Source organism: Dryas octopetala, chromosome 1 (assembly GCF_963921425.1).
Source record: "Dryas octopetala chromosome 1, drDryOcto1.1, whole genome shotgun sequence".
Taxonomy (NCBI): domain Eukaryota; kingdom Viridiplantae; phylum Streptophyta; class Magnoliopsida; order Rosales; family Rosaceae; genus Dryas; species Dryas octopetala.
The window spans coordinates 14,840,344-14,865,134 of NC_141366.1; the positions used below are offsets into that span (position 1 = coordinate 14,840,344).

General features: G+C 35.6%; 1 protein-coding gene and 2 pseudogenes across 2 annotated transcripts; all 3 read left to right on the top strand.

Moving 5' to 3' along the window:
* Positions 1 to 20,910, top strand: part of LOC147298318 (GDSL esterase/lipase At5g55050-like) — a 36,960-nt pseudogene extending 16,050 nt beyond the window's left edge.
* On the top strand, positions 13,442 to 15,982 carry LOC147298319 (5'-adenylylsulfate reductase 3, chloroplastic-like; annotated as a pseudogene). The gene is made up of 5 exons (XR_015123463.1): positions 13,442 to 13,515; positions 13,861 to 14,016; positions 14,134 to 14,260; positions 14,603 to 15,413; positions 15,491 to 15,982. The product of XR_015123463.1 is annotated as a 5'-adenylylsulfate reductase 3, chloroplastic-like (transcript).
* Positions 20,911 to 21,751: 841 nt separating the features above from the next.
* Positions 21,752 to 24,494, top strand: LOC147298320 (GDSL esterase/lipase At5g55050-like). The gene is made up of 5 exons (XM_086251721.1): positions 21,752 to 22,091; positions 23,049 to 23,191; positions 23,331 to 23,558; positions 23,641 to 23,890; positions 24,114 to 24,494. The coding sequence occupies exons 1-5, from the start codon at positions 21,827 to 21,829 to the stop codon at positions 24,332 to 24,334; spliced, it is 1,107 nt and encodes a 368-aa protein (XP_086107847.1). The 5' UTR covers positions 21,752 to 21,826; the 3' UTR covers positions 24,335 to 24,494.
* The last annotated feature ends 297 nt before the right edge of the window (positions 24,495 to 24,791 follow it).

Consider the following 24,791-nt stretch of genomic DNA (forward strand, 5'->3'; position numbering starts at 1 on the left):
TTTCATTAGAGGAAAGTTCTAGAATTAGAATGCATTAAAAAAAGCAAAATTCAATATTGTAGCTGGCCAGTTGGGATTATCGAATCATTGCTTATGGCTAGGGGTTTGTGGGACCTTTTTGTGAATTAACCATGTTATTTAAATATTGTTTATAACACAAATTGCCTTCAGACCGGAAAAAAAAAAAAACACAAATTGCCTGGAGATCCCATCCGACGGTTGAGCGCTATCTTATATATGCAATACCACAGTGCCATATCATCAAATTTGTTAGATCAACTTTTGTTCATTCAGACCATACAAAAGAAAATGGATAAACTTATTTGTTATATGTATTTCATTTATCAATATTACAAATTATACAATTTATATTATCCATTATTTTAACTAAGGAGTAAAATTTCGGTTTCGAGGAAATTTTCAATGGACCCTCGCGGCGGCGTTGGCAACCACTAAGCCAACCGCCGCGTGCGGGCTCCATCTGCTCAACGCAAAACCCTTGAACAGCTTCCTAAGCACATACCAGTTTCCAAGCAAAGCAACAAAAAGTGACGCACCGACGGTCATGGAAAGCTTGTCAGTGAGCGGAATCACGCTCGCGGCGAAAAGCTCTTCTACCCATTTTGTTATAATATGTGTCTGGAAATTTTTGAGCTTCCTAAGGAATGCATTCTTTAGGAAAACAACGACAATATACACGAAAACAATAGCAAGACATTGAGTGCGCGATTCGTGTATTAATGAAGACTTCATACTTATTTGGGTCAAGTTCAGAAATGAAGGGGAGGGTAAGGTAGGTAGGGTTTAGATCCTGAAGAAGGCAAGCGATAGGACTGATTCAGTAGCTGTCACTGTCAGTGAATTATTATATTATATATAGATGGGTGGGTCGCTCTCGGGTTTTTATTCGAGGAAAGTTCTAGAATTAGAATGCATTAAAAAAAGCAAAATTCAATATTGTAGCTGGCCAGTTGGGATTATCGAATCATTGCTTATGGCTAGGGGTTTGTGGGACCTTTTTGTGAATTAACCATGTTATTTAAATATTGTTTATAACACAAATTGCCTTCAGACCGAAAAAAAAAAAAAAACACAAATTTCCTGGAGATCCCATCCGACGGTTGAGCGCTATCTTATATATGCAATACCACAGTGCCATCTCATCAAATTTGTTAGATCAACTTTTGTTCATTCAGACCATACAAAAGAAAATGGATAAACTTATTTGTTATATGTATTTCATTTATCAATATTACAAATTATACAATTTATATTATCCATTATTTTAACTAAGGAGTAAAATTTCGGTTTCGAGGAAATTTTCAATAGACCCTCGCGGCGGCGTTGGCAACCACTAAGCCAACCGCCGCGTGCGGGCTCCATCTGCTCAACGCAAAACCCTTGAACAGCTTCCTAAGCACATACCAGTTTCCAAGCAAAGCAACAAAAAGTGACGCACCGACGGTCGTGGAAAGCTCGTCAGTGAGCGGAATCACGCTCGCGGCGAAAAGCTCTTCTACCCATTTTGTTATAATATGTGTCTGGAAATTTTTGAGCTTCCTAAGGAATGCATTCTTTAGGAAAACAACGACAATATACACGAAAACAATAGCAAGACATTGAGTGCGCAATTCGTGTTTTAATGAAGACTTCATACTTATTTGGGTCAAGTTCAGAAATGAAGGGGAGGGTAGGGTTTAGATCCTGAAGAAGGCAAGCGATGGGACTGATCCAGTAGCTGTCACTGTCAGTGAATTATTATATTATATATAGATGGATGGGTCACTCTAGGGTTTTCATTCGGGGAAAGTTCTAGAATTAGAATGAATTAAAAAAAGCAAAATTCAATATTGTAGCTGGCCAGCTGGTATTATCGAATCATTGCTTGTGGCTAGGGGTTTGTGGGACCTTCTTGTGAATTAACCATGTTATTTAAATGTTGTTTATAACACAAATTGCCTTCAGACAGAAAAAAAAAAAAAACACAAATTGCCTGGAGATCTCATCTGACGGTTGAGCGCTATCTTATATATGCAATACCCCGGTGCCATCTCATCAAATTTGTTAGATCAACTTTTGTTCAGTCAGACCATACAAAAGAAAATTGGTAAACTTATTTGTTATATGTATTTCATTTATCAATATTACAAATTATACAATTTATACTATCCATTATTTTAACCCAGGAGTAAAATTTCGATTTCGAGGAAATTTTCGATGGACCCTCGCGGCGGCGTTGGCAACCACTAAGCCAACCACCGCGTGCGGGCTCCATCTGCTCAACGCAAAACCCTTGAACAGCTTCCTAAGCACATACCAGTTTCCAAGCAAAGCAACAAAAAGTGACGCACCGACGGTCGTGGAAAGCTCGTCAGTGAGCGGAATCACGCTCGCGGCGAAAAGCTCTTCTACCCATTTTGTTATAATATGTGTCTGGAAATTTTTGAGCTTTCTAAGGAATGCATTCTTTAGGAAAACAACGACAATATACACGAAAACAATAGCAAGACATTGAGTGCGCGATTCGTGTATTAATGAAGACTTCATACTTATTTGAGTCAAGTTCAGAAATGAAGGGGAGGGTAAGGTAGGGTAGGGTTTAGATCCTGAAGAAGGCAGGCGATAGGACTGATCCAGTAGCTGTCACTGTCAGTGAATTATTATATTATATATAGATGGGTGGGTCGCTCTAGGGTTTTCATTCGAGGAAAGTTCTAGAATTAGAATGCATTAAAAAAAGCAAAATTCAATATTGTAGCTGGCCAGTTGGGATTATCGAATCATTGCTTGTGGCTAGGGGTTTGTGGGACCTTTTTGTGAATTAACCATGTTATTTAAATGTTGTTTATAACACAAATTGCCTTCAGACCGAAAAAAAAAAAAAAAAAAACACAAATTGCCTGGAGATCCCATCCGACGGTTGAGCGCTATCTTATATATGCAATACCCCAGTGCCATCTCATCAAATTTGTTAGATCAACTTTTGTTCATTCAGACCATACAAAAGAAAATGGATAAACTTATTTGTTATATGTATTTCATTTATCAATATTACAAATTATACAATTTATATTATCCATTATTTTAACTAAGGAGTAAAATTTCGATTTCGAGGAAATTTTCAATGGACCCTCGTGGCGGCGCTGGCAACCACTAAGCCAACCGCCGCGTGCGGGCTCCATCTGCTCAACGCAAAACCCTTGAACAGCTTCCTAAGCACATACCAGTTTCCAAGCAAAGCAACAAAAAGTGACGCACCGACGGTCGTGGAAAGCTCGTCAGTGAGCGGAATCACGCTCGCGGCGAAAAGCTCTTCTACCCATTTTGTTATAATATGTGTCTGGAAATTTTTGAGCTTCCTAAGGAATGCATTCTTTAGGAAAACAACGACAATATACACGAAAACAATAGCAAGACATTGAGTGCGCGATTCGTGTATTAATGAAGACTTCATACTTATTTGGGTCAAGTTCAGAAATGAAGGGGAGGGTAGGGTTTAGATCTTGAAGAAGGCAGGCGATGAGACTGATCCAGTAACTGTCACTGTCAATGAATTATTATATTATATATAGATGGATGGGTCGCTCTAGGGTTTTCATTCAGGGAAAGTTCTAGAATTAGAGTGAATTAAAAAAAGCAAAATTCAATATTGTAGCTGGCCAACTGGGATTATCGGATCATTGCTTGTGGCTAGGGGTTTGTGGGACCTTTTTGTGAATTAACCATGTTATTTAAATGTTGTTTATAACACAAATTGCACGCCTTCAGACCGAAAAAAAAAAAAAACAGATTGCCTGGAGATCCCATCTGACGGTTGAGCGATATCTTATATATGCAATACCCCGGTGCCATCTCATCAAATTTGTTAGATCAACTTTTGTTCATTCAGACCATACAAAAGAAAATGGATAAACTTATTTGTTATATGTATTTCATTTATCAATATTACAAATTATACAATTTATACTATCCATTATTTTAACCAAGGAGTAAAATTTCGGTTTCGAGGAAATTTTTGATGAAAATTTTGACTGAGATTTTTGTGGAAATTTCGATTTCGACAAAATTAGATAAAAACGACGGAAATTACTATCAAAATACGAAAATTTTGAATGTAACTTGATTATATGCTTATTTAACATATTATCTACTATATTGATAAAAAACGTTGAAGAAACCAAATTATATAGTAGGTTTTATGTAATATAAGATGAATATAATGTGCGCTGGTGGTAAATACTATTAAAAAAATGAAACACTAATTAATAATTATATAAATAACACCTCAAATTTATTTATTTTACAATTATTTATTTAACTTAAAAAAATAATTATATGTATACAGACTTGCTTCTAATCTTTTTTGTTAGCTGTATATTTTTTTGACATTGATCATAGTTAAATGTCATACATCTATTTTGTTTATATCAAACCGAAAATTTATTATAGTTAAACACTTAAACTTAAAATTATGGAACACAGTAACAGTGTAATACTACACTTGTTCATATGTGAATATTTAACATAAATACGAAACTATAGTTTATTTAACAAATTATTTGATAATTTAGTAAACCCAAATTTAGGAAAACAATTGATGCTTCTAAAATTATTGATAAAGTGTATAAAAACTGACACCATATAAAACAGTAGAAGGCATGGAAATCATAATTCATGCCATTGCCATCCCTGTGGCAGTAGTACTAGCTGTAGAGAATATTAATGAAATAATTATTAATTCTTTAATTTCATTTGATTAAAACTGAATCACAGAGAGGGTTATATGCTTTAATTTGGTTAATGTGAGACAGCTCAGTGGTTAATCCAACTTTGGATTCAATTAATATAGATAGACTAATATCCTCCCCATTCCCTATCCAATATAAACAAGAAAAATAAAAGCATCATGAAAATGGGTTCATACTGTAACACACATAAACAAATAACAAAGAGACAAGCCAAGCAGGTGCCTCATCAAGCTAAAAGCCTAAAACAGATCTAAAAAGCCAAGCAGGCGCCTCATCAATCTAAAAGCCAAGGAGACAAGGGGCGCGCGGCTGTCGCAGGCGGAGAAGACAGAGTGAAGAGAGAGTGAAGAGAGAGAGAGAGAGAGAGAGAGAGAGAGAAAAAAAAAAAAAAAAAAACTTTTGCGTAGGGGAGAAGACAGAGAGAAGAGAGAGAGATCTGAGTGTGTGGATGAAAATGAGGCGTGAGGCTGAGACTTGATGTACAACAAAATTTCAACAGTCACAGTGAAATTTCACTCAAATTTCGACGAAATTTCACAGAAATGCACTGCAAGGGGGGGTCGAAATTTCTCCGAAATATTATCGAAAATTAAGGGTTATGTGATAAAATTTCAAGATCCCAAAAAAATGAAAATTTCGAAATTTCACTCCTTGATTTTAACTTTTAATGTTACACTTTTTCTTACAAATAAATAGGTTCTATAATGACAAAAGCCTTCATCTAAGGCACTTAATTTGAAAGATTTAATTTTAAAGAGTTAAGTTAATAATCTGTATTTCTAATTTTACTTATCAATTATCATACATAAACCATTTTTTTATTTTGTCAATCAAGACATGTGAAAATGTCAATTGTACAACTCCTCGCATGTGGCGCGCGAGCAAGGAAATGGATTTTGCCTTCAATTAAATTAGATCGTCAAATTTGTTGCTTAATGGTAAACTATACAAATGTTATCCCAAATTGATCGATAGAGATATTTCCCCATAAACATTATGCTCTTGCAGTCAGACAATATTGTTGTGCCTTTGTTAGACAAGGATATCTCTGTCTAGCTAGGCTCTTCCAATTAGCTTTAAAAAAAAACTCATATTTCAAAACTTGATTAGTTAATTAGTTGATATATCCTCTTCGATTGATTTTACTAATGAACCCCTTCTTTCTAGTTTCTTCTGATGTACTCAGTTGCTAATTATCAATAAATTAAAGTCTCATTCTTAAAAGAAAAAAAAAATTAATAGGTAAAACTTTCACCTATTAATTAATTTTGAGGACTGCTATTTGCACACTATTTTTTTTTTTTTACACTCTTCTTAAAAAGAAAAATGAAAAACCAATACAAAAAGACACAAACACTCTTCTCTCTCCTTCCCTCTCTCCTCTCTTCCTTCTCTGCAAACACACAGCCCCCCCCTTCCTTTCTCTTCCCTCCTCCTCCTTCCTCCCCCTCCCTCTACCCTTAAAAATAATTAAACACGACGATTTTTCTTTTTTCCCGCTGAGGACAATTTGTAACACCGAACCTTCTTTAAAACCATGATGAAAAATTTGCTTTTCGGATTTTAAGTTAACTAGTCCTCCCTTATAAGAATATTCTGATTCTGCCATGGATATTTGTATGAATGAGATGCCAAGTGATCTTGGTTAATTTGAAAAAATAATGCAATTAAGATAGAGGGAGATTGTTGCAAGGCCATTGAAGAAGTTGAGGACAATTGTTCCTATTATAAGCTCTGCCTGTTACACAGTTCTATATCAAGTGTGGAAATATTGCTCAAACAAAAAAGTTGCTGCTGATCAAACGCCAAAGCACCATCAGCCGTACAAAAGCGAATCCTCTACTTAAGACTTCGGTGCTGAATTTTTGCGTATTTTGAAAGATCAATGTCCAGTCCAAAACCCAAATTAAAGTGGCATAACTACTGGCATGGGGTGCATAAGCAGATGAATCGCTTAATTCCCACATCTAGTACGTATATGCATGTTCATGTTTCACACCCTATAGCAATTAAGTATTTTTTTTACTTTTCTAATTTATTGAATTGAATTTGAATTTCCCTTGCCTTTTGATTCCAAGTTTCCAACAAATTAACGGGTTTAATTAATTTTTTGAGTAATACTATAACAACTACATATTTTGACAGTTGATGTGTATTTAACACATTATACTCTGTTAATTAACTACTATCTCATATATATGATTAGCTAATGTGGCCTAAATTGTGATTAATTTTCTAGCATTAACTTAAATTATTTTATTACTTCTTCTCTCTCATGTGCTTCATATATTCAGTACCAGTCAATATCTCTGACAGAGCAAATAGACTGTTTTTCAAGAGTGCATGGAGAATTGACAAAACATCTAGGATCATCCAATGCACATAAGCTCCTCTCAAAATCTATTTTTGCCGTTGTAATTGGAGGCAATTAATGATCTCTTTAACTACTTTGCATCCTCCAATCTCAACTCTAAAATCACCCCAATGCAGTATGTGAACTTGATGGCTAAGACACTACAAGGACAAATGAAAAGGTAAGAAGCATTAACTAACTCGATAAGAAAGCCAGCTTGGGTTGTTGTTTAATACAATAGCCTCATGCATTAAAATAATCTCCATCTGTTTGCCAGTGATGTACATGTAAATCTCATCTAGACGAGTTTTATATATTTTCAAAACAAGCTAGGTTCTCTACTTATATTTTCATGTTGTCCTGATTGCAGGTGAAGTAGTCGAGAAAGAAAAAGACCACGTACACCAACATGTACGTGAGTGGGTGAATATATCCCTTCAAGTATGATATCGAACATGTTTGGATAATGTGTTCCAATTGTAATTGAACATGATTTCGTTGATGTCATGGCCCGACATTAATAAGACCAATATCATGCGATATAACTATAAGAATTGGGCTTAAGAGTTAAAAGAATATATTACATATACAAGAGCATGCACCAAGCATTATATATGCTTACCTATGGATTTGTGGCTTTTGCCTCATTGTATAATGTGAATAGTTTGCATGGACCTTTCTAGACGTTACATATTCTTCCCTTGCTTTATTATTATTTTGATATTCCAAGTGCAATTTTAATTATTATATAATTGTGGTGTATGAATTGATGACCATATGGTTTATTAGATCATATACTGTATATATAATTGCATATACTATTCAGGGAAATGATTTTGGGTTTCAATGTGGTGCCTCAAGCTGATATGGCAAATTTAAGTAATACACATCATTTTTTATTGTCAAATCATATTATTATTTGTCAAATAATTTTTAGTTAAATATCTATTTACCCCCTTGGATCGACTTAATTGTACATGCACTGTCTTTTTCTGTTTTGGATCAACACCAGTGCACAACAACAATTGAATGATGAGTTTGGACTGATAAGTGAGGAAGATGAAGATTTTTTTGTTTTTTTGGTGTTAAGGATAAAGAAAAAAAAAAAAAGGTAAAATAGGTTATAAACATATGATGTAGCAAGTTAGCAACTGGCAAGTATTTTAATTTACATAATAATCCATGTCATTGAGGCAGTACCCTATCACTTCCCTACTATTTATTATAAAAAGTTATGACATGGTCCTTTATAATTTCAATTACTTGAAATTTATATTAAATTCTTTTAATAAAATTAAATCATATATGGTGAAATAAGCAGTGAGCAAGAGTGCATATATACCAAATAAGAGAAGGCACATCCAAATTTTAAAAAGTGCATGTCTTGTTTTCCTTTTTTTGTTATTCAGTCTTTACTATTGCCAAATGGGGCTCCGACAACTCTGATTAACAGGCCCATTGGAGAGGTCAAAGTGTCCGGATTGGAGTAGTCATCATCACACGATGTAAGCATGCAGACACCTTCACCAGTCACCACACCCCTCCGCTGCTCATTGATAATTGGTGTTATATGTTGCAGTGAAATTTCACCTTATGTAGCTAATTATATATAAGCCTTGGTCTGGCTCCGGACGAGATTATTTAAGATTTTCATTTCCATTAATTTGTACGTACGTATTACATAATGTCCTTAATTTGTGCTACAAAAGGCTACATTATATATAATATGTGTTTTTTGATATAACAAGATATTCTATTTAAACTAAAATGTGATCCAACCTGATCGACTTATAATAATTTTAATTTTTATCCCAAAAGAATGAACTTAATCTTAATATGTCGCTATATGTTTATCTATCAAAATTCACTACACACCACATACCCTTTAATGAAGATGATAAAGAGATGAGTCATTGTTGTTGTTGCTTGTAATTTTATCTCGTACAAAGTTGAGGTCAACCCCAAAAGCAATCACTCGGGGTGTTTGTCCTGCATTGGAACATGTTTTTGTTTTGTATTTTGGTATTTTTAATGAAGATGGATACTCTTAATTAATTTTGGTATTTGCTCCTTCAAATAATTATTTCTCCTTGAAAATAAAAACTTAAAAAAAAATTGCCAACTCATGCAGTCATGCGCAACACTTAAAACCAAAGTAAGCCGCCATGCATTCTGCAGATGCGATCAACAACCCATCACTATTACGCATCACCACCCCTAAACCTCTTAATCCCAGAGCATCGTTGATAAAACTATAAAAGATAAAGGAGGCAACACCACCTGGGAAGCAGAAGTCACACCCCGAACTTCATTGGCAAATGTAAAAGTAAAATCCTGCAGAAACTTAATTAGTAGCTTTTTGTAGGACCATTGATGCAGGTACCATTTTATTAGAGAAAACAAAATTCATCATTCATTTGCGGGCTGGGTTAATTAAGTTTAATATAGATGGAACTTGGGGTCAGAAAGTTGGAGGTTGACTTGGATTAATATAGTGTTTTCTGAACCTCCTTTTGAATGTTGTGGATAAGCTCCATACTTGATCTCTTGTTTATAGTCTGATAAGAGTAGTGATCCATCATGATCTTTTTAACAGAAATTGGGTTTGTTGTGAACCTCCTTTTTAACTGTGGCTGACAATTTAGCTAGCTTTGGGCAGATCGAGTTTTCTTTTCATCTCCTTTGTTGTAGCCTTGTAGGCTTCGGCTGACTTCAGCCTTTAGAGCTCCCTTATATATACGGCCAACACAAAAATAGTTACTGTGTAGGTGTAATTATTTTATTGAAAAAAAAAAATCTGTAGGTGAATTGTGAAATGAAAAAGGATCGGAAAAACTCAAGTTTTTGTTTTTGTTTTGGGTGGTTTCGATATTAGTCCATTAAATTGTATTTTTTTAGAGTCTAACACCATTATTTTTTTTAATAGTTAAAGCCAATATTTAAAATCTTGCTCCACGACGTGTAGGATAACAATATTCCATTAGATTTCTACTATTTACAAATTATGCCATTATGTAATTAATATTTGTTTTCAAATTGTCACTCTTTAATTGCCAATAATTCTCCAATTTTCTTAGAAAATGAATCCCCTAAAATTCATTAAAACACTTAATTTAAGACGTGTGATATATATATATATAATTGAGTCAAATAAGAAACCTACAACTAAGAATTATTTGTATGTTCATTATAATGTAGGTGTTTTAATTCATATAGGTTCATTAATTTGTCTAGGTTATTATTACTAAAAAACTAGTACGTAGGTGCACAAAATAAATATGAAAAGATCAGTAAGTGTACAAAATAAACACACACAAAAGCTAGTAGGTGCACAAAACAAGTATCTTTGTTAATTTTATATTCTTTTTTGGGTAGTTTTCTATTATTAATATTATATAGATTTGATATTAAATATGATATAGCAAAACTAATTTTTTTTTTAAATGTTCAAAGTTGAAACAAGTAATTAACAATAATATTGTTTCAATAAAAAAATGAAATATTATTAATTAATATAGATAAATAGCATTAATTACTCGTAATATTACCTAAATATGGTAAAGGGCATTTTAGAAAAAAATAAACTTTTAGTTTTAAATTAAGTTGACTCATCCAACAATATAAGAAAAGTTGCATTTGTGGACACTAGTCAAAGGTTAAGCTTCCCAAAAAAATTTATGGTTGATTACTCTTAACAAAAAATATATTTCGGGTGGTTTATCCTAATTCACTATTTTGTTTTTTATTTGAGAGAAGCTCAAGTTGTAGCCCTATATGTCTCGTTTGTTTCACAGGACTGTCTTGGCATGGACTAGCTATCGGGACTGGCATGGACTAGCTTGGCATGGACTAAGCTAGCTAAGAACTGCCTTTATGTTTGGTGTAGTGCAGGACTAACAACCTGGATAATGAAAATAGTCTTGTCCTATGTTTGGTGCAGTGCAGGACTAACAAGTTGAAAAATTAATTTTTGAAACAAAATCATAAATCCCCATATTTAATTTTTAAAATAATTAAACATATTAATTATAAAAAAATTTCAATTTAATTTGAAACAAAATCATAAATCCCCCTCCTCCTCCTCCTCCTCCGCCTGGTCAGCGGCGACCGAGGGTTAGGGAGGTGAGCTCTCGGTTCATGTCTCTTGTGGTTTCCTTCTCCGGTGATCATCCCTTGCCTACCAAATCGCAATCGCCTCTTCCTAAACATCAACACCACGCCTTTTCAACTCCAATTCCAACCCCGACCACGACCCCGGAAATTCCGCCGAAGCAGCGGTCTTCCTCTGTGAATCGGCGGCGGAGGCACTTGGAGTACTTGGAGCCCTTGCGCTGCTCCTCCTCCGACGAGAACAGGCCCACCGCCCAAAGCTCAGAAACCCCTCTCCCGCCGGATGTGAGGAAACAGCGTCCTCTCAAGCCTTTGAAAGAGAACGGAGGAGGAGGCCCTAAACCCCATCACCAACAGCAACCGCATCTTCCAAAACCCTCAAGACCTGACACACCCATGGCCATGGTCTCTGCTAGTCTCGATAGGACGACGTCGTCCAGATTCAGACTCATTCAGCAGCAGCAGCAGCACCGGGCTTCCAACATGACTTCCACAGCTGCTGCTAAATAGTTGTGGAGCCCTAATGGGTGCGTCTGAGGGGCTGGGTGGGCGGAGTGCGTCTGGCGGAGTACGAGCTGGGCAGAGTGCGTCTGGGTGCGTCTGGCGGAGTACGAGCTGGGTGGAGCGTGCAATGAGGTCGGAGCTGGGTGGGCGGAGTGCGACTGAGGGGCTGGGTGGGGGGGTGCGATGGGGTTAGGGGGGTGGGGTGGGGATGTGCTGGGATGGGGGGGAGGAGCGAAGGACGGGCTGGGGATGGATGCAATCGGGTGGGGTGCGTCTTAGCTAGTACAAGCCAAGGAGGTTCTTAGCTAATCCTCCACTTTTTCATGGGTTTCACTAAGCCCATCTAAGAAGGTTCATTTAAGTTAGAGGAGATTCACTAAGCCCCTCTTTTTTTAATCCCACTCTCACCAAATATGGGCTTAGAGTCTTAACTAAGCCAATCCCTGTTAAGAAGGTGAAACAAACGGGCCCATAGTGTATTGTTACGGTGCGCACGTTAAATTTACTTAATCTTTTGTGACTTTTTTTTATCACACATTAAATTATTAATAATAATTTTGTTTTTTTCGAAAACACTAATAATCACTTAGAAGGACACATTGTTACTATAAAAAGTCAAAAAAAGCAAAGGCCAAAGAAGTAGAGTCTCCACTCTATATATAAAAGGTGTCTTTTTTGGTGAAAATATAAGGAGTGTCTTGGGTTGAACTGTTTCTTACTTATTTTTGTATGGTTGTAATATGTATAAGTAAAAATGAAATTAATTAAAAATATATTTCTTTTTTGAATGAGGAATATTCATAAATTTATATTTTTTAAATTTGTAGAAATAAGCACATGCAGTTGAAAATTGTAGTCCTTAAGGGCTTAAACTAGATACATTAGTAATATTTTATTATTTATATTATATACTCTATTAATTCTCTTTCTTGCTTGCTTAGAGACCGTATCATTCAATTTGTCTTACGTCCATAGAAAGATACCACTCATGCATACAGCGATTCATAGGGGCTAGTCACGTAATTGGGGCCCACGCAAGGTCTCATGCTATCAGAGTCATCAGACGAACAAACCAGAGCGGCAAGGTTTAGAAAAGACGGACAGGTCATGATTTTAATTTTGGGGATATTAGTCTCAGTTTTCCGAGCAAATAATGAGTCATATGACTCATATTGCTTCAGCTTACACAACTCATATAATCCAAAATTCAAAAAAAAAATTCTACAGCAAATCTCATAGTAGGGATTAATATTATTTTACTTTCCGGATTATTACACTTGTATTAATTTACTTTCTAGGCTTGTAATTTAAAAAATTAAGGACTTTGATTTTTTCAATTTTGCCTATTAAGATTCTTTCATTAATTTACACATTTTTCATCCAAATTTTTAAAGGTAAAATGATCCTTTCCATTTAGATTTTATTATTTTTTCCTCATGCATTATTTTTTTCTCTTTTATTTCTCGCTAAATTTTAGTTAATTAAGTCAATATTTTAAATAAAAAATATTTAAATTAACGAAATAATTTTAATTGACAAAATTGAAAAAATTAAAGTTCTTAATTTTTCTAATTAAAAGTCTAAAGAACTAATACATGTGTCTACACATCCTAAAACAAAATAACATTAATCCCTCTCACAGTACGATCTACCCGTATCCGTTGATGATCAATTAAACGAAGTATTCTTTTCTTTACTAATAAATTAATAAATTAAGAACAGGAATATGACCTTCGTAGCTTCGTCTCCTTCTTCCCCCTTCTTTGCTTCGCGCTTCGCTCTCTTCACATGAGTCCAAAGGTAAACTGTTACCCTCCTTCCTCTCTCTTTTATTTTACTATTTTAATTAAATTTATTTTCTTTTTTATTGTTGTTTGGAATGTATGAGGGTCTGTATGATTTGCCTCTGAGCTCACTTTGATGTCCTCCACTTTTTGGTTATAAAAATTGAGTTAGGTTGGTGCTTATAATGAGGTAATAATAACGGTAGTATTTCTTGGATACAATATAAAATGTGATACCAATTACTTGGAATGAATATAAGAATATTTGAAATTGAATATCAATTTTGTAGATTCTTTAATTTGTTTCATTGAATGGGATCTAATGCATTTTATGCTTCAATTGTTATTTCAATCCCTGCAGCTCCATTAATCTCGTCTGTGAGTCCATTGGATCAATCCTTGTTCACATCAACAGCTGGGGCCTCTTGCCAGAGACCCTCATTGGTAAAACCCATTTGTGCAGAACCAAAAAGAGGCAAATCAGTTGTTCTACATGCTGCAAAAGTGGTTGCTCCAGGTATATCATATATGTGCTTACTGCCATGTCATTGTGGGAAGCTTGAAATTAGTCTTTTTTTCAATGATGAGTGAGGACATGGAAGGATTTAGCCTTTGATTATTGGTATTCTCGCAGAGGTGGACAAGAACATGGTACCAGAAGATTATGAAAAACTGGCCAAAGAGATGGAAAATGCTTCCCCACTTGAAATTATGGAGAAGGCTCTTGACAGATTTGGAAATGACATTGCCATTGCATTCAGGTGTCTGTTCATTTGGCTTTCTATCTTAAGTTTTTGACAAACTAAAATGATCATCACTGTAAATTCACCATTTAGTAGTAGTAACTAAGATAATGCTTTGTTATTTTAGAGAGTGTTGTATGGAACCTAATGACATGTACTTAACAATTATTGTTTTAAAGAGGAGATTTAAAGTTCAAATCCCCCCTCTCCAGATGTTTGTAGCTAATAGAGGAATTGATCATCACTTGATTAATGAAATAAACAAATTTCAATTTTAATGCTGGAGTACAGGTTACAAGACTTTATAGTCTGTCATTTAGAATGACCAAACTTAAAATTGGTTAATGTTTGTTCGTGCAGTGGAGCTGAGGATGTTGCCTTGATTGAGTATGCCAAACTAACTGGTCGGCCCTTCACGGTATTTAGCCTGGATACCGGGAGGCTAAACCCAGAGACGTACCAGTTTTTTGACACTGTTGAGAAGCACTATGGCATTCACATTGAATACACATTCCCTGATGCCGTGGAAGTTCAAGCACTGGTGCGCAACAAAGGACTGTTCTCATTTTACGAGGATGGCCACCAGGAGTGCTGCAGAGTAAGGAAGGTTAGGCCTTTGAGGCGGGCCCTTAAGGGTCTGCGTGCCTGGGTCACTGGGCAGAGAAAAGATCAGTCTCCCGGGACAAGGGCTGAAATTCCGGTTGTTCAGTTGGACCCATCCTTTGAAGGAATTGATGGTGGAATTGGCAGCTTGGTAAAGTGGAATCCTGTTGCCAATGTGGAAGGTCATGAGATATGGAACTTCCTCCAAGTCATGAATGTTCCTGTCAATTCTCTGCACTCACAAGGCTACATTTCAATCGGGTGTGAGCCATGCACAAGGCCAGTGCTGCCGGGGCAGCATGAAAGGGAGGGAAGATGGTGGTGGGAGGACTCTAAGGCAAAGGAGTGCGGCCTCCATAAAGGAAATATCAAACAAGAGGTGCCACAACTCAATGGCAATGGAAATGGGATTTCAACAACTAATGGGAGTGCCAATGTCCCAGACATCTTTAACAGCCAGAACTTGGTGTCCTTGAGTAGGACCGGGATACAGAACCTGGCAAGATTGGAAAACCGAAGAGAGCCTTGGCTTGTTGTGCTTTATGCACCGTGGTGCCGGTTCTGTCAGGTGAATACTACTTATATTATTAAAGTATGCTGATTCTGATTGTGTCTAACTTGCTTCTTTTTCTGGAATTTTTGCAGGCAATGGAAGGATCATATGTTGAATTAGCAGAGAATCTGGCAGGGACAGGAGTAAAGGTGGGTAAGTTCAGGGCTGATGGGGAACAGAAGGCATATGCACAGTAAGAGCTGCAGTTGGCAAGCTTTCCAACAATACTCTTCTTCCCCAAACACTCATCAAAGCCCATCAAGTACCCTTCAGAGAAGAGGGATGTTGCGGCATTGACGGCTTTTGTGAATGCTCTGCGGTGACAACTTAATGCACCAGTAGAAGGAACTGTATGTGTTAGTCCAAGTCAAAGACCTCGGTCTGTCTCTCTCTCATGCACACAGTCAGGCAATCATCTTGAGATTAAGGGGTTCAGGGTTTTCTGTGTAAATAACTTGTAATGTAAATATTGTGTGAGATCAATCATCTCGTCGATCTCTTCATGTTTTTTCTGAATAAAGGAGCATTGTTATCATTTCTAAAATTGCTTTCTTAGAGCTAATTGTGGATTTACTTTTCTACCTGTTCTATCAGTCTGTTCACTGAAGTTGCAGTCAATGAACTTGGTCAAAAGCTTTGTAGCTTGGCTAGACTACTGAGATGGGAGCGTCGTCAATCCGACATCACCTTTATTAATTAACTAAAAGTAATTAATAAACAAAGCTTGCAAGTATTTTTACCTTTCTAATTCCTTTGTTTTGTTTAATCTTTTCCCTCAGCATCACCAAGTTACCAACTAATTTAATTAATCAAAACCAGAGGAGACTGTTGGAAAACATTAAAAATGAGTCTGATGAGGGCCTGCCATATGGGAATTACTGAATGGTCATTTTGTGAACTTGTCCTCGCAATCTCACCCTTCACACACAGTAAAAAAACACCCTCGATCGGTATAAATCTAACTATCTACATATAAAAGTCAGTGACCCTTCACTGCCCATATGACATACTACTACAGTACTACTAAGCACTACTTGGAGAGTTATTAAGAGAGGGATATTAATTCTAATTACACTCTTAATTTTAGGAAATTCAGAATTAATGGGTGATCACATTGATGATGTTGAGCGTGGGAGGGGGGGTCTCTTGTTCCTCTTCAGCTCTCTTTTGGTGATGTTTGGTTGGTTGAGTTGGTCATCAGAAGCTCATGGGGCTCCGGCCATATACGTATTTGGAGACTCCCTGGTGGATGTGGGCAACAACAATCACCTTCTTTTGTCCCTTTCCAAAGCCAAATTTTTTCACCATGGCATCGACTTTCCCTCCCAAAACCCAACTGGCAGAGTGGCAGGTTTTCTAATGGCAAAAATGCTGCTGATTTTCTTGGTCAGTCCATTCCCAATTCCCAAATCATCATACATGCATATATATTGTGCTTAATTAATTACATGTTGAGAAGTATCTGATAGTTTTATTGATGAGAAAAATATTGTTAGGCCATTCGTTGAGATCTTAAACTTTTGGGGTATAGTGATTGTCTAATATGGTATCATAGCCTTATTTGTAAGAGGAATCCTCCATTGTTCCAATTTTATATGTTTCTGTCTATTACTATATGTTTACTCTCCACATGCAGGTTGAGACTATATTATTAGCCCATTGCTTGACAGCTTAATTTTTTGAGACACACTATCAACCATATATGACTAACAAACAAGGTTGACCCAATAATTTTGAGAGTAAGAAGAATGCATAAAATGGTGCGGTTTTGTGCATGCCCACAATCTCATATATATATATATATATATATTTTTTTTCTATGAATAAAAAATATTGCATGAGTTAATTATAGTAATGGTCTCTGAACTATACTCCAAATTATAGTACTTTAGTAAAGGGAGATCTTGTTAATTCAGTTTGTGGAAATGCATGAATAATGTGGTTTGGTTTGTTTTTCATTACAATTAATGGTTATTTTGATTTTGATATGATTAATGTGATGGACTCTTGGGCATGCAGCTGAGAAAGTTGGAGTAGAGAGTCCAGCACCATATTTCTCCCTGTCCAAGCGTGACTACGATGCCAAGATGGAGGCTGGTGTCAACTTTGCTTCTGGAGGTGCTGGAATCTTAAATGAAACTACAGATCAAATTGTTGTAAGTCAATTAATTACACAAAGAATATGATTTCAATCACACCCTATAGCAAGTATTTTTTTTTACTTTTCTAATTTATTGAATTGAATTTGAATTCCCTTGCATTTTGATTCCAACAAACGGGTTAATTTTTTGAGTAATACTATAACAACTACATAATTTGACAGTTGATGTGTATTTAATACATTATAGTCCGTTAATTAAAGCATTGACTACTATCTCATATGATTAACTAATGTGGCCTAAATTGTGATTTTTCTAGCATTAACTTAAACTATTTTATTACTTCTTCTCTCTCATGTGCTTCATTCAGGACCAGTCAATATCTTTGACAGAGCAAATAGACTGTTTTTCAAGAGTGCATGGAGAAATGACAAAACATCTAGGATCATCCAATGCACATAAGCTCCTCTCAAAATCTATTTTTGCCTCGTTGTAATTGGAGGCAATGATCTCTTTAACTACTTTGCATCCTCCAATCTCAACTCTAAAATCACCCCAATGCAGTATGTGAACTTGATGGCTAAGACACTACAAGGACAAATGAAGGTAATTAACGAAGCATTAACTAACTAGATAACAAAGCCAGCTTGGGTTGTTGTTTAATTACAATAGCCTCATGCATTTAAATAATTTCCATTTGTTTGCCAGTGATGTACATGTAAATCTCATCTAAACGAGTTTTATATATTTTCAAAACAAGATTCTCTACGTATGTTTTTTATGTTGATCTGTGCTTATATTCAAAACGACGTTATTTTACAGCGTTTGTACAATTATTATGCTCGTAAGTTTGTGATTGTCGGGGTTGGGGCAATTGGATGCATCCCAGAGGTGAGGGTGAATGATAGATATGAAAAATGTAATAAAGGGATGAACCACTTGGCTGTTAAATACAATGAAGCTCTTGGATCAGTGCTCAAGCATATGAAATCAACGTTCAAGCAGGACATGCACTACTCCTACTTTGATGGTTACAGTGTCCTTCAGAGCCTCATTACCAAACCAGCTGCTTATGGTACAAGACTTATTAATTATGTAATTCCCTCTTCTTACAATTCATCAATTCGGATATACAAACATATAATTAATGATCACTTGCTCACCATATAATGATCACTTCATCCATTACCCATTAATTATGTAATTCCCTCTTCTTATTAATGATCACTCGTTTATCATAGAGCAGAGAATTCTCCGCTCACCTAACCACCCAGCAACGAATTTCAATAATTGAATCCATTCATATGCTAGAGTATTATTCAAAAATCAACCTTGCGAAAAATCAGTCAAATTGGAAATTATTTAGCAAATGTATTACTGTCAACATCATTTCAACCTTATATATCTGACAAAATTTGTCTGCAAAATTTGGAGGACCAAACAATTATCAATTTGACTAATTTTTTACAAGGACGACCCTTAATTAAAGATGGACCTAAAAAATGGACTGTTTTGATCACTGAATTCCCCGCTCTGTGGTAAGTGAAAAATTCTCCGCTCTATAGTGAACGAGTGATCATTTCTATTGAGGTATACCTCAACTTATTTATGTTGAGGTATGACCTTGTTGGGCCCCACACGAGTCGCTTTGTATCGATCCGAACCGTTCGCAAGGATCATCTTCATTGATAGATCATCATTGTAAAAAATTAGTCAAATCGGAAATCATTTGCATATCTAACTTTGATAAAACAAATGGACGGTTTGATCGAAAATATTTGATTGGTCCATTTATTCGACCAAAGTTACATAGGCAAATGATTTCCGATTTGGCTAATTTTTTGCAAAGATGATCTATCAATGAAGATGATTTTTGCGAACGGTTCGGATCGACACAAAACGACTCGTGTGGGCCCTAATAGGGTATACCTCAACATAAATAAGTTGAGGTATACCTCAATAGAAGGAGCCTATATATATATATATATTCCTTACTTTACAATATTGTTAGGATCAACCCATTCCGAAAAATCATTTTATGAGTAGAACCATCATCATTTTCATTAAGAATTATCATTACAATAAATGAGTCAAATCCCAAACCATTACCATAATTTTTCCACAATTTGATGCCTGAATGGTTCCAAGTGCACTATCGATCCTCAATTAATTGGTTCAAAAAACCCATTATTCGTTTTATTGATTTTCCATGTCTTTTCCTTTTTAGCTTAATATAAAGAAAGCGTCAATTATCATCTATATATAGATAATTTCACGTTTAGTCTACTTATTATTTCATAATTCTTGTGTTGGTCTACAAATTTTTTTAAGTGCCAAATCAATCCACGAATATATTAATTGAAGTTTACCAACTTAGTCTATTCCATCAAAATGTATACCCTAAATGGATGTCAATTTGGGTCACGTGGGGGAGTACATGGAAGTGCAAAAGGGAGAGGAGGGGATATGAAATCACCAATTTGCTCCTCTATGTGTGTCTCACGTGACAAAACTTAACACCCGTTTGTGATATTTTGACGGAATGAATTCTCATTTGGCACTTTAAAAAATTGTGGACCAATACGAAAATTATGAAATAATAAGTGGACCAACCGTGTAATTATCTATATATATATATATATAGAGGGCCCTCCCAATAAGGGATCCCTCATTTAGTGTTAAATGAGAGATCACCTTGTGGGGCCCACACGAGTCGTTTTGTGTTAATTCGAACCGTTCATTTTTTACATCTCCATTGATAGATCATCCCTGCAAAAAATCAGCCAAATCAGAAATCGTTTACTCGTTCGATTAAGCGGTCAAAGTTTAGGTGTTTATAGAGGAATTTGTTGTTCGTCCATTTGTTTTAAACTTTGACCGCTTAAACAAATGGGTAAACGATTTCTGATTTGGCTGATTTTTTGCAGGGATGATCTATCAATGGAGATGTAAAAAATGGACGGTTCAGATTAACACAAAACGACTCGTGTGGGCCCCACAAGGTGATCCCTCATTTAACACTAAATGAGGGATCCCTTATTGGAAGGGCCCTCTATATATATATATATCTCATATGATTAAGATGAAAAGTTCGGTATTTGATTTCAGGATTTGCTGAGGTTAAAGAAGCTTGTTGTGGGCTTGGGCACCTTAACGCAGATGTTCCTTGTCTGCCAATTTCAAGCTATTGCACCAACAGAAGCAACCATGTCTTCTGGGATAGAACACATCCTACAGAGGCAGTCCATCGCATCATTGTGGATTATATGGTTCATGGTTCTTCACAATTCACATCCCCAATGAATGTGAAGAAGCTACTTCATGTTTAAGGTCACTGATAGATGCCTCTATATATATGCCACTTTCTTATATAAGAGGTGCGCCACTTTTACAATTTTGTCATGTCTATTGTATTTGGGTTTATATATAAGATTGTAGTACTTTACTCTATAAAAATTTCTTAAATCTTGGCTTCAATTTTGTGATTGAAGGGTTTAAGGAATGTAGGGCAGCCCAGGTTATTGCTGTATTATTTTCGTCATATACATAGTTTTCATGTTTCTATATATCTTGCATCTAATTAATAGGCTTAATTTGTTGAATAGGATTTGCAATAATGTTTGTGGTTAGCTCCAATTATGCAAGCAGTTGGGATATTTTGGAAACTAATTAATTGTTGGTTGCTACTATATCTATCAGTACCCGACATCACTGAAGCCTTATTGAAGTGCTGTAGAAAAAGTGTCACCGTGTCACAATCTCATAATTGAAATACGATTAATCTTTATTTGTATTAAAAAAATTCTATCAAAATTCAGTCAATAAAAAATCAAATTTGGAATCCCTAAGAGTTATGTATAGTACCTATAAAAAACAAAAAAAATCTCTCCTTAAAAATTTTGCAAACCTATCACTTCATTTGTTGGGTGGGCCAACATTTGGTTGAACCTCATCATCTTATATAACTATAGAGATAATGAGACCAAAGCAGAGAAAAAAAGAAAGAAAAGGTCAATGCTGATCTCAAAGACTGTAAAAGCAAGCTCTATTAGTAGGTCTCTAAATCAATGAGACTTAAAATTCCTAACAACTTCATATGCAATTTATTAAGATGGAGTACGTACCGCCTATACTAGTGAGTGGAGCCCAAGATTGTCTTTTCGTACCAAAAAAATGTACACTACCTCATTAAGCGATGCTCTTTATGTAGTAGCAAGACCAAACCCCTCACCGCCTTACACAGTGTGTAGTGAAGGCTGTGTGCCTGTGCGTCTGTAGAGACAAGCACTCTAAAAGAGAGAGAGCGAGATAGCTTCTTGTGCTCCTACAATGGCTTCCAATTTTTTCCTTCTGAGTTTCTTCATCTTCATCTTCTCTCCTTCCTCCAGCTTTAGAGGGATAATGCTGAGATTGGCAGAGGGTGGCGTGGTTCCAGGCATGTACGTTTTTGGGGATTCCCTAGTAGATGTGGGCAACAACAATTACCTCAAGTTTTCATATGTCAAAGCAAATTTTCCTCACAATGGAGTCGACTTTCCTACCAAAATACCAACTGGTAGATTTTGTAATGGCAAGAATGCTGCAGATCTTCTTGGTAAGAAGTGCCATCTTCAGAGTTCCAATCCTCTACTAATTATATTTTCTATTTTTCATTTAATTATCATTTTAAATTCTTAAACGACCGATGTTCTGTTTTAGACATAAATACAATATTAATAGCAAATAACCAGAGACAGAAGGTCTAATTTTAGGTTTTGTATTTTGGTCCTTCTTAGTTGTAGGAGAATTTAAATATTTACTTCCTTGTTAATTAATATGTTTCTAACTTAACCAAATTAACTTCTATATATGTGTAGTTTTTTTTTTTTGTTTTTTGGTACAAAACTTCTATATATAGTTTGTACGTGCTTAATTGGTTGTTGTATGTCAGGGCCGGGCTTCCTACATGTGTGTATCAGTGTACGTAGGCAAAGCTATTTTTTTTTTCAACGAAAGAAATAATAGACAAAGGTAAATGAATAAATAAGTAAGGAGTAGCGTTAAAGACAGAATTTAATTAACAACACCTGGCAATTTTAGACCTACTAATCCATATATATATATAGGAAGATCAGTCAAAGCTACTCAAACATTGGAAATAGAGTGTCACCCCAAAAAAAAAAAATTGAGGTCCTTCAAGTCCCATAGAGATAATAAAGATTAATGAGTAACATTGTGCAACGTCATTTCCCCAATGTAGCAACTTAACAGCTGTATCTTGCACCTTGATATGAATCTGCAGCACCAAGAGCAAGACAAGTAGACAACATCCAATTTTCACAAAGATATCAAAACGTATTTGTAGGATTTAGTTTATGAGTTATATATAATTTTATTAGTAGAGTAATGTTCTTTTATACAGTATAGTCGAACAACATAAAATACTTATGTGTAGGTGTGAGAGAACATTTTCATTTATTAGTACGTATTAATGGTCAATGGATGCATATATATTAAAGTATGCTTGATTATCATACTAATTAATATTTGACCGATTTTGAATTTTGGGCAGCTGAGAAAATGGGATTACCAACCATACCACCATATCTCTCTATGGCTTCTAAGTTGAAGAAGAGCTACTATACCCGGTTCCTAAATGGTGTTAACTTTGCGTCTGGAGCTGCTACAATCTTCAACGACATAAACCAAACATTTGTTAGTGCAAACACAAATAATTTGTCCTTTCACATTTTCAGTCTGATATGCATTGCTCTCAAAAAGAAAGCTATATATATATGCACACTAACAATAAATTAAGCTAGTTTTCTTCTGCTTGTTAATTACATTGTTTCAGCCCCAGTCAATATCCTTGGCAAAACAAGTAGACTACTATCTAGCAGTGCATAACGAGATTGTGCAAGGGCTAGGTACCTCAAAGGCACAAACTCATCTCTCAAAATCTCTCTTCACAATTATCATTGGAAGCAATGACATCTACGCATACTTTGGCTTGTCTGACACTAAGACCACACCACAGCAGTATGTGAACAACATGGTCCTCACACTAAAACGACAACTCAAGGTAACAAAATAAAACAAAGTATTAAATTTTTTTTGGATATATTTTTGAAAGTTAATTCATGCATGTTTAATTTGGCATGCAGCGTTTATATGATTATGGTGCACGTAAGTTTGTGATTGTTGGGGTTGGGGTTATCGGATGCACCCCATCAGTGAGGAATGAGAGAACAGATCAAGAATGCAATGCAGACTTGAATCAATTGTCAGTTAAGTACAATGCACTTCTCAAGTCAATGTTGAAGAATATGAAATCGGAGCTCAAAGGCATAAACTACTCCTACTTTGATGGTTACAGCCTCATGCACAACTTCATTCAGAAACCAACCGCTTATGGTAATACCATATAATATTTTCCTTCATGTGCATAAATCAATATAAAATTCCAGTAATCATCGTCAAAGAGTTTCACATGTTATATAGTCAAATAATCGATTTAAATGACAGTTTGACAATATAACATGACAAATTATCTGGTGGAGAAAACAATGTAGGAGTTCTCAAATTTCTTGGGATATTGAATCTATTAATTAATGCAATTAATATGTATGTGATTCAGGATTTGTTGAGGTGAAGGGTGCTTGCTGTGGTCTTGGGCCGCTGAATGCAGATGCTCCTTGCCTGCCATTTGCAAGCTATTGCTCCAACAGAAGCAACCATCTGTTCTGGGATAGAACCCATCCTACTGAGGCATCTCATCGCATATTTGTGGATTACATTCTCTATGGTCCTTTACAATACACATTTCCCATAAACGTGAAGAAGCTAGTTGCAATTTAATTAATCTCACTAGCATATATACATAATTAAGCAGCTCGCCCCTATGCTATATATGGATATATTAATTAAGGTGGTTTAATCTCACTTCATTTGTGTACGTACCTTTTAAGTGTGTTTGGACAGTACTATTAGTATCATGATCTAAATTAAAAGAGTGACATGCGGATAATTTCTTAAATTAATCGTCTTTTCAATGAGAATATTATATATACAGGAGGTTTAATTAAGTGATTTGCCATGGTATGCATGCATATATGGTTACTCATGTTGTTTAGCAGTGCACACACTCGTCATGTAAGCCTAGCAGAGCAAAATTGTTGGACGCATATCTATTGATGTACGGACGTGTGTGGACCTGCACTAGTCATAAAATAGAGAAAATTGCATGTAATTGATGTATACATCATTATTCTCACAATAAATGATCACATGACTAACATGCATGTGAAATGATGTT

What these genes read in the sequence shown, in the direction of transcription:
- LOC147298320 (XM_086251721.1), top strand. Translation starts at nt 21,827, where the DNA reads ATGGCTTCCAATTTTTTCCTTCTGAGTTTCTTCATCTTCATCTTCTCT. An exon ending in GAATGCTGCAGATCTTCTTG is followed by an intron (nt 22,092 to 23,048) that starts GTAAGAAGTGCC and finishes AATTTTGGGCAG; the next exon opens with CTGAGAAAATGGGATTACCA. An exon ending in ACGACATAAACCAAACATTT is followed by an intron (nt 23,192 to 23,330) that starts GTTAGTGCAAAC and finishes ACATTGTTTCAG; the next exon opens with CCCCAGTCAATATCCTTGGC.